This window comes from Peromyscus eremicus, chromosome 4 (genome assembly GCF_949786415.1).
Source record: "Peromyscus eremicus chromosome 4, PerEre_H2_v1, whole genome shotgun sequence".
NCBI classification, from domain to species: Eukaryota; Metazoa; Chordata; class Mammalia; order Rodentia; family Cricetidae; genus Peromyscus; species Peromyscus eremicus.
In genome coordinates this window covers 9,038,693-9,051,306 of record NC_081419.1, presented here as the reverse complement: position 1 = coordinate 9,051,306, position 12,614 = coordinate 9,038,693, and the positions used below count along the sequence as shown (strand labels likewise).

Below are 12,614 nucleotides of genomic sequence, written 5' to 3'. Positions count from 1 at the left end.
GGCATCTGCTTGGTCCTCTTCATAAGGAGGCAGGCTTCTGGATGATTGTACTGTAACCAGCAACAGAGTCATAAAGATAACTGGTCTTGAAGAAAAGGTGGGAGTTGGTGGTAGATGGGGTAGAGCAGGGTTCCCTCCATAAAGACTCCAGAGAAAGAAGGGAAGGAGTAAAGCCTGCTCCTCGAGGACCGCACTGTCTGATCTGGCAGCAAGGGAGAGATAGGGATGGAATGCTAGAAAGCAGGCTGAGGAAACTAGAGGGTTTGTATTATCCTTAATATTATTTCATTTTAAGCTGCAGGGTAGTCCTAATGTGCTCTTCAAGTAGGCCTTTCTCGGTATCCAGGTGTCTGGTTCTTCTCCACTCTCTCCACCTGTTGAGGCTCAACCTCTGGGTTCCGGCTGTCTCCCTGATCCTTTGAACACATTCAACTGAACCTCCAGCCACTGCTGAAAGGCGCTATTGTCCTTCAAATCCCCCAGTCTCGACATCTTACAGGGAGCTGCCTACATAGGCTTCAGAAGCCCCTGCTTCTTGTCCACATTCAGGAAGCACACTCCAGTTACAGTTGGCCAGTGAATGAAGGCAGGAATGGGTTGAGGGGATGAATAAGTCTGTGGCACACAGACCAGTCAGGCGTCCTACAGACTACCATCAGCTTTCCGGAAACTCTAACACAGCTCCTGCTGCTGCCTTTGTAGGTGGATTTTCAGAAGAGGCAGAAGTCCCTGGCATCAAATATGTCCTCTTTCCCTACATGCTGAATTTGGTTGCCACTCCTCTTTTCTTGAAGCCTGGGATTCCATTTTCCATCAAGGTAGGTGGGGCTGAAGGAGGCGGAGAGGAACGAAATCCATTTCAGAGTTGTTCTGATTTGAGACACGATGGAATTGTTCTGGCACACAGGTCCAGGTTAAGGATTCACTTGAGCAGTTGGTAGGAGAGATCCCAGTAATTCTGACGGCGCAGACAGTCGATGTGAATCAAGAGACATCAGACCTGGAACCCAAGAGAAGCGTCACTCGTACCACTGATGGAGTAGCTTCATTTGTGGTGAATCTGCCATCGGAAGTGACCGCACTCAAGTTTTCCGTGAGCTAAATGTCCTTGCTGTATTTCCCAGCACAGTGTGTGCTTCTGACTGTGTGGTTTGGCTGGTGTTCAGACCAGATGTGGCTGATCTTATCCATGAGTCCAGAGAATAATTCCATAGTTTTTCACCCAAAATGAAAGGAGTACCCTAAACAGTTTCTAACATAGTATGAATGGTCCTGGGAGGTGGAAGGGGGAGGCTATAGATTTTTTTTTTTTTTTTTGGTTTGGAAATTAACTATTTCCTTTTATACCAAAAAGATTACATCAGAATTCAGAAGAGTCAGAGTAGGCACAACAGTGGAGACCAATGATCAGAAAAAACGCTTCCAACACACGTGTATTTTATCTTTTCAGGGTCACTCGGGGGTCAGATGTGACCCTCTTTTCCCTGGACATTAACTACTCAAATTAGAGCTCATTTCACTGTCTTCTCTCCCAGAAAATGTGTTTAAGTTCCCAAATAAAACCCGAGTGGGCTGATAACCGGGGTCACTGGCCGAAGCTTACGTTCACTGGCATCTATGGAGCCTTATTAGGATAACTCCAGCGCATGAGCTAGGAACCCTCCCCCTGCCTGAAAGCGGGTATCGCTGCCTCCTGAGTTTGTGAGCACTCCCATGTTTCGGCTTCCCACTGAAACTGGGTCAGACGGCCACTGTGATATGCATTTGTAACTCCTGTACTCCAGTCCAGGCGAGTTACAGCCGCCTCTCTGCCATCCTCCAGGTCATCTCCTCCCCTAGAAGTCTCCAGTTCATCAGGCTATTTCAGGAAGTGCGCCCATCCTGCCTTGGAACGTCCTTTTCTTGGCTTCACCTTGCTCCTCCACCCAGCCCATCCTCCCCTCAGTATTTTCCATAGACTTCCTAAAGTTACTTGATACCACAACTATACCAACACTGGAATAATCTACATGTTTCTTCTCTTTAGCAACCGGCACAGGGAAATTTAAGAATCTGAAAAATCAAAAGATTTAAAAAATATATTTTACAGAAACTGTTACACACAGTCCATGTGGGCTTTCTAAATTTTCCTTTCCAGGTCAAAACTGATGCCCCGGAACTTCCAGAAGAATATCAAGCCAGCAAAGAGTATCAAGCAATCGCATACTCATCTCTCAGCCAAAGTTACATTTATATTGCTTGGACAGAAAACTACAAGCCCATGCTTGTGGGAGAATTTCTGAATATTATTGTTACCCCCAAGAGTCCATATATTGACAAAATAACTCACTATAATTACTTGGTAAGTACAGTGATGAGAGATCCCCACTCAATCCCCAACCCAGAACATTGTCCTTTTGACAGACAAGTATGGTAATGACTTTCACATTTGTACTCCCAAGCATGATCAAACACGTCACCTACAGCTTTTCAAAACACCGAGGCAGGGCATGAATCTCATGATTTCAAAGAGAGACAGAGAGGTGACCAGACAAAACACCCACGAAGTTGAGAGGGAAGACTGTGATCTGAGCTGAGGAGTCCTGTTTTCCTATCCAGTGATTCCATCCAAGACAGACGATCTCATTACGCCGCCTCATTCCATTTCACAGCCAATGATTACTTATCTATACCTAATTCAAGTATGTGTGTTTCTCTGACATGACAGGGAACTCAGGTCCTGCTGATAAGAATTGAGTCACATTATCCTGTTTCTAGATGCGTTAGCTAAGCTGGTACAGCCTCAGAAAGAAGGGTCAAAACATGCCTACCAGTTGCTGAGGAGATGGACGACTTCGTCCAGTGCCCCAGGGCAAACAGGTGGTGTTTTTTCCAACAATGCACTCTACTTACTCAACTGTTGGGTTTTGTTTTTTTACGTCAACGAGAAAAGGAAGTTTTTAGTAAACTTAAGATTTCAAGCAGGCCTAGTTTCAGATAGTGCTCTCTAATTTCCTGTTATGTGGTTCTGAACTAAAATCAGTATGGCACTCATAGCTGGCTCATGAGCCTCTGTGTCCTTTCTTTGTGTGTGTGTGTGTGTGTGTGTGTGTGTGTGTGTGTGTTCACATGTGCATGAGAGCATATGTGCAGATGCATGTGTATGTGTTTATACATGTGGAAGCCTGAAGCTGACAACAAGTACCCTCCTCCATCACTCTCCTCTCTGTTTATTGAGGCAGAGTCTCTCCCTGAACCCAGAACTTATTGACCAGCTTATCTTACTACCCAGCTCACACCAAGTGATCCTGTTCAGACCTGAGTGCTAGGATCCCTGGCAGCTGCACCCACATTTACGTGGCCTCTGGGTTTGAACTCTGGTCCTCAGCCTTGTGAGCCAAGTGCTTCACCACTCGAGCCTCAGCGTCTTCCGTGGAGATGAACATCCCTGTTTGACCACTGTGTTGTGAGAATTAAAGAAGTTTAGTCAATGCGAAACACCCCGCACACAGTAGGAACACATGGGCTAACTTTCCTCTTTTTCAATGTAATTTTTGCTCCAGCTCCAAACTGCATCCTGGAGCACAGGTTCCATTTCTGGTTGTTGTTGTTGTTGTTTTAATTGTTGCTGTTGCCGTGTAATTTCAGATTTTATCCAAGGGCAAAATTGTACAGTATGGCACAAAAGAGAAGCTTCTCCATTCATCTTATCAAAACATAAACATCCCAGTGACACAGAACATGGTTCCTTCAGCCCGACTCCTGGTCTATTACATTGTCACAGGAGAGCAGACGGCAGAACTGGTGGCTGACTCGGTCTGGATAAACATTGAAGAGAAGTGTGGCAACCAGCTCCAGGTGAGACACGCAGCCTCCACGTCGCAGCCTCCACGTCGCAGCCTCCACGTCGCAGCCTCCACGTCGCAGCATGATTGATCCTCTTGTGGGCAAAGGAGGTGGGCCAAAGTAGTTGCCTTTGATTGGTTTTATCAGATACAAATGATCTTATCTTTTAGGTTCATCTGTCTCCAGATGAAGACATCTATTCTCCAGGCCAAACTGTGTCCCTGGATATGGTGACCAAAGCAGACTCATGGGTCGCACTAGCAGCAGTGGACAGTGCTGTGTATGGAGTCCAGCAAAGAGCCAAAAGGCCCATGCAAAGAGTTAAGTCCACTTGCGGGGTGACCTTGGGGTGGGGTGGTTTGGTGTGGTACAAAGTGTGGCCACCTGGGGCAGGTTGTGGGGAGAAGTTAAAGGGGCCCCGGGCTGCTTTTCTACACTCAACAGAGTTCTTATAAAGCCATCCTCACATTTGCCCCTAAAGCACAGGTCAGCTATTCTTCTGGCTCCTCCAAATATAGATGCAAGAGCCACATGCAGCTGAGACTATGGGAGCAGCCGGGACTATGGGAGCAGCCAGGACTAAGGGAGCAGCCGGGGCTAAGGGAGCAGCCAGAACTATGGGAGCAGCCGGGACTAAGGGAGCAGCCGGGGCTAAGGAAGCAGCCAGAACTATGGGAGCAGCAGGGACTAAGGGAGCAGCAGGGACTATGGGAGCAGCAGGGACTAAGGGAGCAGCAGGGACTAAGGGAGCAGCAGGGACTAAGGGAGCAGCCGGGGCTAAGGGAGCAGCAGGGACTAAGGGAGCAGCCGGGGCTAAGGGAGCAGCCGGGACTAAGGGAGCAGCCGGGACTAAGGGAGCAGCCGGGGCTAAGGGAGCAGCAGGGACTAAGGGAGCAGCAGGGACTAAGGGAGCAGCAGGGACTAAGGGAGCAGTTGGACTCATCACTTGAGAGTTTGAGGATGTGGGTCAGTGGGTCAGGGAGGTCATCACAGAGAAGCACAACAGAACTCTGGGAAGAAACCAGGAAATCGCTGAGTTCGTTTGGGTCCTTGTTTGAATTCTCACATAAATCTGCACTGCAGGCGAATTTGGAAATGCCCAGGTTCCACAAGTTCCCATCTAGTTCACCACATTCAGATATTATCTAGGCTTCCGTTTCTTTGGGGAGGCAGAAAGAACCAAGAAACTATGAAGTCAAAAACATTTAGAGAAGAAAGGACATTTCTTGAGTCAAAATTAAAGCCAGAATAAACCACCTAGTGTTTTCCCACTTAGAATCCAGAGTTTTCCCCTAAAACAAGAATCAATACTGTTAGTTCATTCCCTCATATTTTCCACATTGATTTATGTGAGTACACATGTATATATGTATATATACTATGTGTATATGGATATATACTATGTATATATGTATATATACTCCATATATATTCATGCATTCTATATATGCTCTGGGACAATTCCTAAGATTCTCCTCATCAATGCTAGTTGCTTAAGTCTTCATTCTTGGTTGATTTTAAATAGGAAGGTTTTTATAAATACACCTGAAGGAATGAGTTGAGAAATGTGGTCCTTGGTCATTAGGGGTGCCCCATATGTTTCACAGATTTGTTGACATTGCATGATGACTAATTCCTTCACTCCTTTGGAGGAATAAGCTCAGTGTTTCGCCTTTCTGGACAGGTGTTTCAAGCTTTTGATAAGAGTGATCTGGGCTGTGGTGCAGGAGGCGGCCGGAACAATGCAGATGTATTCAATCTAGCCGGACTCACGTTCCTCACCAACGCTAACGCAGATGACTCCCAACACCATGGTAAAACACTCAGCATTTTTAGTACTGAGATGTACCTCCAGCCCTCACTTTTACCTAAGACTGCGGCAAGTCTGCAAGTCTCTTTAAGCCTTTCATCGTGGGCTTGTATCTGGGAAGGAGCAGATGAGCAGACCCCTAGAGCCCACCAGCCAGCCTGTCTAGCCGACCAGAGAACTCCAAGTTCTGTGAGACCCTTTCTCAAAAAGTAAGGTGGAAGCTGGAGAGATGGTTCAATGGTTAAGAGCACTGGCTGCTTTTTCAGAGGACCTGGGTTCAATTCCCAGCACCCACATGGCAGCTCACAATCATCTGTTACCCCAGTTCCAGGGAACCTGATGTCCTTTCCTGGTCTCTACAGGCACCAGGCATGCACACAGTACACATACATACATGCAGGCAAAACATACAGAGGTATCAAATGCATATATACATACATACATACATATATAAAGGTGGAGAGTAATGGAAGAAAACAGCTGACATTGACCTTTGACCTCCACATGCAGCTTCACACACACCAGCATGCACATGTACACGCTCACATTGTACACACACACACACACACACACACACACACACACAAATTAAGGTGTTATCACAGCCCATTAAGAACCAGCTTCCAGGCTGCAGACAGGGCTCAAAGGGAGAGTCCACAGCGCAGCACAAACCGAGACTTTTTATCTGAGGGCGTTAGGGAAACCCCCTCACGAAGTCTCTCTTGATGGTTCATTTCTTTATTCTCTCATCTTGTTCTCATCAAGATGTTTTCTCTTGTTGCTCTGGCTCCCTCATGTCTTTTTACAGCTTATATATCCCAACCAATTTTTTCAGGCAATATAAGAATTCTCATTATCCAAGAACACGTGCCGCCCTCATGGGGCTATAGAGTCAAATTATCTCCCTTAGCCTTAGCTAGTCAGAATATATTTTCACAAACTGAAGTCAGGAATGGGTGCAAGGAATTAATCATTTGCCAGCTAGAAATAATTGGGCTGTCTTTGTATTTACAACCTAGCCAGGCAGTATAGCTATATATCCTTAAAAATTGGAAACATTTATCTAAAAACCTGTTAGCAAGGCATTTGGTCTAATCTAAAGTTCTTTTGAAGCTTTGTTTCTCTGAATGATGTACAAAAACTTGTGACTTCATAACTCAGCATAAAGACTGAAGGAATTTGAGCCAGCCTGGCTCCTGGACACAAATGTTTTCCTAAATCATAAAGCTGAGCTGTGATCTAAAGCAGGTCCTAAGTGTCTTACAGGTCTCATGGAATAATACGCCTTAGTTATGAAACATATCCCAGTAATATTTTTATTCATCAAAACTCTGTGTCAATTAGACAATACAGCTTTAAGGAGTACCTATCTTCTTGACAATCCACAGATATAAATACCCAGTAGATCGAGATGTATTCATGAGATAGACACACTACAATACAGGCAATGGGGGACTCCCCACACCATATACATTGTAGCAGCAAGCATGTAGGGACACAACAGAAACACAATACATTCTGGAGGCTGTATTCTCCCAAGCCTTTCTTAAGCGAGACATACCCATCAGAGAGTTTTTCTTCTGGTGGGTTGACACCTGAACTTCAATTGCTACCTGCTGTTCCTCTCACATGGCTACTGGCTACCAGCAAGGTGTTTTATTGGCTTTCAAGGTAAAATACAACTTCTTTAGTGTAGTACTCAAAGCCTTCCACAATTTTCTCACTGGCCTTTCCAACTCTTTCTCACCCTGCTCTTCCTTGGAGATTGTCTTCTCCTTATAAGCCTGTTTAAGCTCGAATAAGAATTACCTCCGGGTGCCATGATGCTATCTGCAAACCCCAGCCACTCAGGAGGCTGAGGCAGGAGTACTGAGTTTGAGGCCAGCCCTGTATCAAAGCAAATAAATCACTTCCTCTGCAGGGTCCCTTCTCTGTACAGAATTAGCCATGTCTTCCTCCATTACTGCAGAGGATTTTATAGAAACTACATCTGTTTATACTCCAGGTGTGAAGACACTCAGGTTAGACAATCCAATTTACCATTGACTTCTAAAATTCTATGGTCCTGTTATGTTGTAACTATTAAACCACACAATTGCATGCCCTTATAACTATATGTCTTGTCTCACCTCTGGTGCCATGAGCTTTTTGACAGCAGACATCATGTGGCAATGACCTTCTTTCTGTGGTTTTAAAATGTTCACAATTCTAGTTGGTACCATGATATTCATCCTCATATTTAAAATAATATAGCTCAAAAAACAAATAAAAGAAATAGGGGCCAGCAAGGTGGCACAGGGGGTACCAGTGTTTGCAAATCCTAATGACCTGACTTCAGTCTTTGGAACCCACACTGTGGAAGGAGAGAACCAGCTGCTGCAAGTTGTCCTCTGACCTCCACATGCACACTTGCATGTGAGCACACACACACACACACACACACACACACACACACACACGTAAATAAACATTTAACAAAATTAGAAGAGAAAAAGGTAACTCAACAAAAACCTAGCTCCTGCTAAATGTAATCAATGGATCCAAAAAGCAGCCATATTCAAAACCAAGATCATAAAACAAACCAGATTACATGATACTAGATCTTTGATGAATCATGTCGTATTCAAAGGTATAACACAGAGCCTAATCTAGTTTTTTTTATTTATTCTTTTCTCATAAAATTCATCCTAACTATAGCATCCCCTCTCTCTGCTCCTCACAATTCTCCCTTCCACCTCGCCTCTCCTCCAGATCCACTGTTACTCCATTTTCCTTCAGAAAAGAGCAGGTCTCCCTGTGGTATCACCCAAACACAGCATAGCAAGATGCAATAGGATTAGCCACAAACCCTCATATCAAGGTTAGGCAAGACAGTCAGTAGGAGGAAAAGGGCCCCAAGAGCAGGCAAAGGAGTCAGAGACACCCCTACCCCCGCTGTTAGGAGTCCCACAAGAACATCAAACTACACAATCACACATGTATGCAGAGAGCCAAGTGCAATACCATTCGAGGAAGCCTAACCTGAATCAGGCTCATGGTGCAGACTTGTTAAATAAATCACTGGGGGTGTTTCAGATACTTCCATGAAACTTATTTTTTTGATTTTATGTTCTTTCTCCCGTTTTCTATGTCTCTGTCTTTTTCTAAACAGATGAATCATGTGAAGAAATTCTCAGGCCTAAAAGAGACCTGGAGCTCCTACAGCAGACAATACAAGAACAAGGTACTCTTAAGTGTCTTGTGCTCCTGAAACATTATGATCATATTGAAAGGGAAACCTTGTAGAACCTCCCCCAGTTCCAAAAGGATGAGTGAAAAAAGAGGTGTGTGGAGGTCTAGATCACCCTTCAGAAAGTTTAATCCAAACAAAGCTGGTATTTCATTGGCTATAATCTCAGAGACTGTCTGTCTTTATTGCTTGTATCATGACAGCTGGAGACACAGCTCAGTGTAGAGTTCACCCAGCATCCACAGGCCCTGGGTTCAATACCCAGTATTTGGAGTAAAAAGAAGGCATTTCTATCTCTAAAAACTAAAAAAGTTGACTTCTATTTGTCACAGTGTTTCCTCTCTACAAACTTCATCTAATAATTAAAATCATGTTCTTTGATTTTATTCTGGCATAGTCCATGACTAACAAGAACCCTATTTCTTAAATATATATTTAACAGTTAATAGCACTTAGAGCAGTGTTTCTCGACCTGTGAGTTGTGACCACTTCACAGTTACCACCTAAGACTATTGGAAAACACAGATATTTTCATTACAACTCATAACAGTAGCAAAGCTACAGTTAGGAAGTAGCAATGAAAGTAATTTACGGCTGGGGTCAGCACAGCGTGAGGACCTGTGTTAAAGGGTCGCAGCATTAGGAAGGGTGAGAACCACTGACTTAGATGATTATCTTTATAAAGTATAGCTAATGAAAATTATTTAAGCCAGATGTGGTGGTGCACACCTTTAGTCCCAGCACTTGGGAGGCAGAGACAGGAAGATCTCTGAGTTTGAGGCCAGCCTGGTCTACAGAGTGAGTTCCAGGACAGTCAGGGCTACAGATAGAAACCCTGTCTAAGTCACACCTGCTGAGGTCACATTCTCCCTGCTTTTGGAGAAGTTCCAAGGAGAGGCTGGTTAGTCAGCCAGCTGTGGCTGCTTTAGTGAGGGGTTATGTGATGTTAAGAAACAAATATCCTCTGGGAGTTCTAAATCTGAGATGTTATGATTGTGCATGATAAGGGTTTGGGTCACCATTTCAGCTGCTAAATACAAGCACCGAGTGCCAAGGAAATGTTGTCTTGATGGAGCCCGGCGTAATGACCATGAAACCTGTGCACAGCGAGTTGCCCGGGTCACTATAGGCCCAAACTGTGTCAGGGCCTTCAACGAGTGTTGTACCATCGCAAACAAGATCCGACAAGAAGGCTTCCATAAACCTATGCCGTTGGGGAGGATGCGTAAGTATGAGTTTTTCTGCCAGAATCCTATCTGATATGGGGGGTTTTATGTAAATTAATGCTGTTAATGAAGACAGCTTAGCTGCTCTGGAAAAATCAAAAGTAGGAAGGATGACTCAAAACACTTCTATTATTCCTGAGGATTTAGAGTGGTATGTTCCCAGTCAAGCCTTGTTGTTTGTTTTTTCTTTTTGGGGGCCTGCCAATCAGCTCCCAAATAAATCGCACACGGAGGCTTATTCTTAATTATAAATGCCCGGCTTTAGCTTGACTTGTTTCTTGCCAGCATTTCTTAACTTTAAATTATTCCATCTACCTTTTTTCCTCTGGGCTTTTACCTTTCTGTTTCTGTATACCTTTTCTTTCCTTCTTACTCCATGTCTGACTGTGTAGCTGGGTGACTGGGTGGCTGGGTGGCTGGATGGCTGGGTGGCTGGGTGGCTGGATGGCTGAGTGGCTGGGTGGCTGGATGGCTGGGTGGCTGGGTGGCTGGGTGGCTGGGTGGCTGGATGGCTGGATGGCTGGGTGGCTGGGTGGCTGGGTGGCTGGGTGGCTGGGTGGCTGGGTGGCTGGGTGGCTGGGTGGCTGGCCCCTGAAGTCCTCCTCTTTCTCTCACTCCTAGATCTCTCTTCTCCCAGATTTCTCCTCTTTATCCTCTCTGCCTGCCAGCCCCACCCATCCTTTCTCCTGCCTTGCTATTGGCCTGTTCAGTTCTTTATTAGACCATCAGGTGTTTCAGACAGGCACAGCAACACAGCTTCACAGAGTTAAACAAATGTAGCACAAACAAAAGTAACACACCTTAAAATAATATTCCCCAACCAAGCCTGGGTCCTGATCTGGTATAAATTTAAAGCCCACTCCTTCCCAAAGCTTGAGTGATGATTTACCCCGTGCACCTTAAGCAGGAGCCTTAGATTGGATAACCACAATATACCCCTGAATACTAAAATTCTATGGTTCTGGTGTATTATGACCATTGAAAATGAAGTTTGTGTTTACACTGACCAAAAATAGCAAAAGACTTCTAAACTGAATAAAACATTGTTTTGGAAGGCTTATTTCAGTTTCAGTCAATGATGTTTTTTAGAATTTGTAAAACTTTCTATGTTTTCAAAACTTTTAAGATCTTCATTTATGCGTCATCTTTAGGAAAAGAAAAACAAAAGCAAAATGGCATCTCCCCTTTCTAGTCTGTTTTGCTTAGCTGTGTATCTTGAGTGCTGTCTGTCTCCATTGATACATCCTACAGACATAAGTGACATTGCAATAAAAAATCCACGCCATTTGGGATGATTTTACCACAACCATGGTAACATTCACTCATTCAAGCACCATTCTGACTAACCATCTAGTGCACACGTTTTTTCGCTGCCCAGTTTTTCAGCTGGTATCTTCCAGTTGGCTTCAGTTGCATGGTACCCACTTTCTACACCCCCACGGCCCCCAAAGTCCCAGCTGTGCAGCCACCAGTCTTCAAGGCCACCAGGCCGCAGGGCTCCGCTGCCTGCCCTGACTTATGAATGGCCTCCAGGTAGGGAACTAGAGAGAACAGAGCTAGCTCCTCTCAGGGATCCCAGGCCAGTGCTGCTTATGCAGATGGCTGGGAACTGTTGTTTCTGATATTGTATCTGGTTTTCTAAGTTTCTGAGTCTTGGTGGTAAATCCACAGTCCCCTATTAATGCATCTTGGGTGGAAGCAGACATTCCATTCATTTTATTAAGGGAAATACAAATTACCAATTAAGTCAGAGATCGCAGAAAGCTTCCATGTTTTCTGATATAAACCTAATTGCCAAAATTACCAAATTGCAAATAACTCTCTAGGCTTGCTGATGTTTTGTGCAATCTCAGAAAGACCAGTCCTCAGCTGTTTCTTCACTGTTCTGCATTCTACAATTTTAAAGTCGTTTGAAATCATTAAAGACAGTGCCTTACTGACTTGTAGAAAACAACTAAGTCATAGATGGATGGTTTTAGTTAAAACTTCACCTGTAAGCAGAATTTATATTGATTACTATAACTAAATATATTTTCCCCTAGACATAAAGACCCTGTTACCAGTAATGAAAGCAGATATTCGAAGCTACTTTCCAGAGAGCTGGCTGTGGGAAGTTCATCATGTTCCCAAAAGGTATCTTGGAAGATACATGGAAGAAGATGTGGAAGATTAAATATTACTGCCCCAAATCTGGACACTACTATTTTCCCTTTAATTAAGATAATGCCACTATTAGGTTAAATTTCCTTTTGTTTTCTCATTTTGTTTAGGGTACTTTTGTCTGAGAATTGAGTCCAGGGCAATATCAACTATCAGTAAAGAGAGGTGCTACTCTATTTAGTTTATCTTTAATATGCATTTACTGCCCATGTGCTATATGCCGTATTGGGCAACTATTTTCAACATAAAAGTACCTGTATATAAAACAAACAGATGAAACAAAAATGGAGTTGTATTTTGTTAAACCCTTTATTAGAGTTCTAATTTTAATGAGAAGTCTCCCTGTAGCAGGGATTGGAAACAA

General features: G+C 44.2%; 1 protein-coding gene across 1 annotated transcript in view; it reads left to right on the top strand.

The window, feature by feature from the left end:
• Window positions 1-12,614, top strand: part of C5 (complement C5) — a 127,940-nt gene that overhangs the window by 36,182 nt on the left and 79,144 nt on the right. The window contains exons 10-18 of the mRNA XM_059259052.1: window positions 703-818; window positions 908-1,093; window positions 2,138-2,341; window positions 3,628-3,837; window positions 3,996-4,145; window positions 5,510-5,639; window positions 8,787-8,858; window positions 9,892-10,089; window positions 12,133-12,223. Coding sequence (XP_059115035.1) covers window positions 703-818; window positions 908-1,093; window positions 2,138-2,341; window positions 3,628-3,837; window positions 3,996-4,145; window positions 5,510-5,639; window positions 8,787-8,858; window positions 9,892-10,089; window positions 12,133-12,223 — 1,357 coding nt within the window. The remainder of the gene's footprint in view (window positions 1-702; window positions 819-907; window positions 1,094-2,137; window positions 2,342-3,627; window positions 3,838-3,995; window positions 4,146-5,509; window positions 5,640-8,786; window positions 8,859-9,891; window positions 10,090-12,132; window positions 12,224-12,614) is intronic.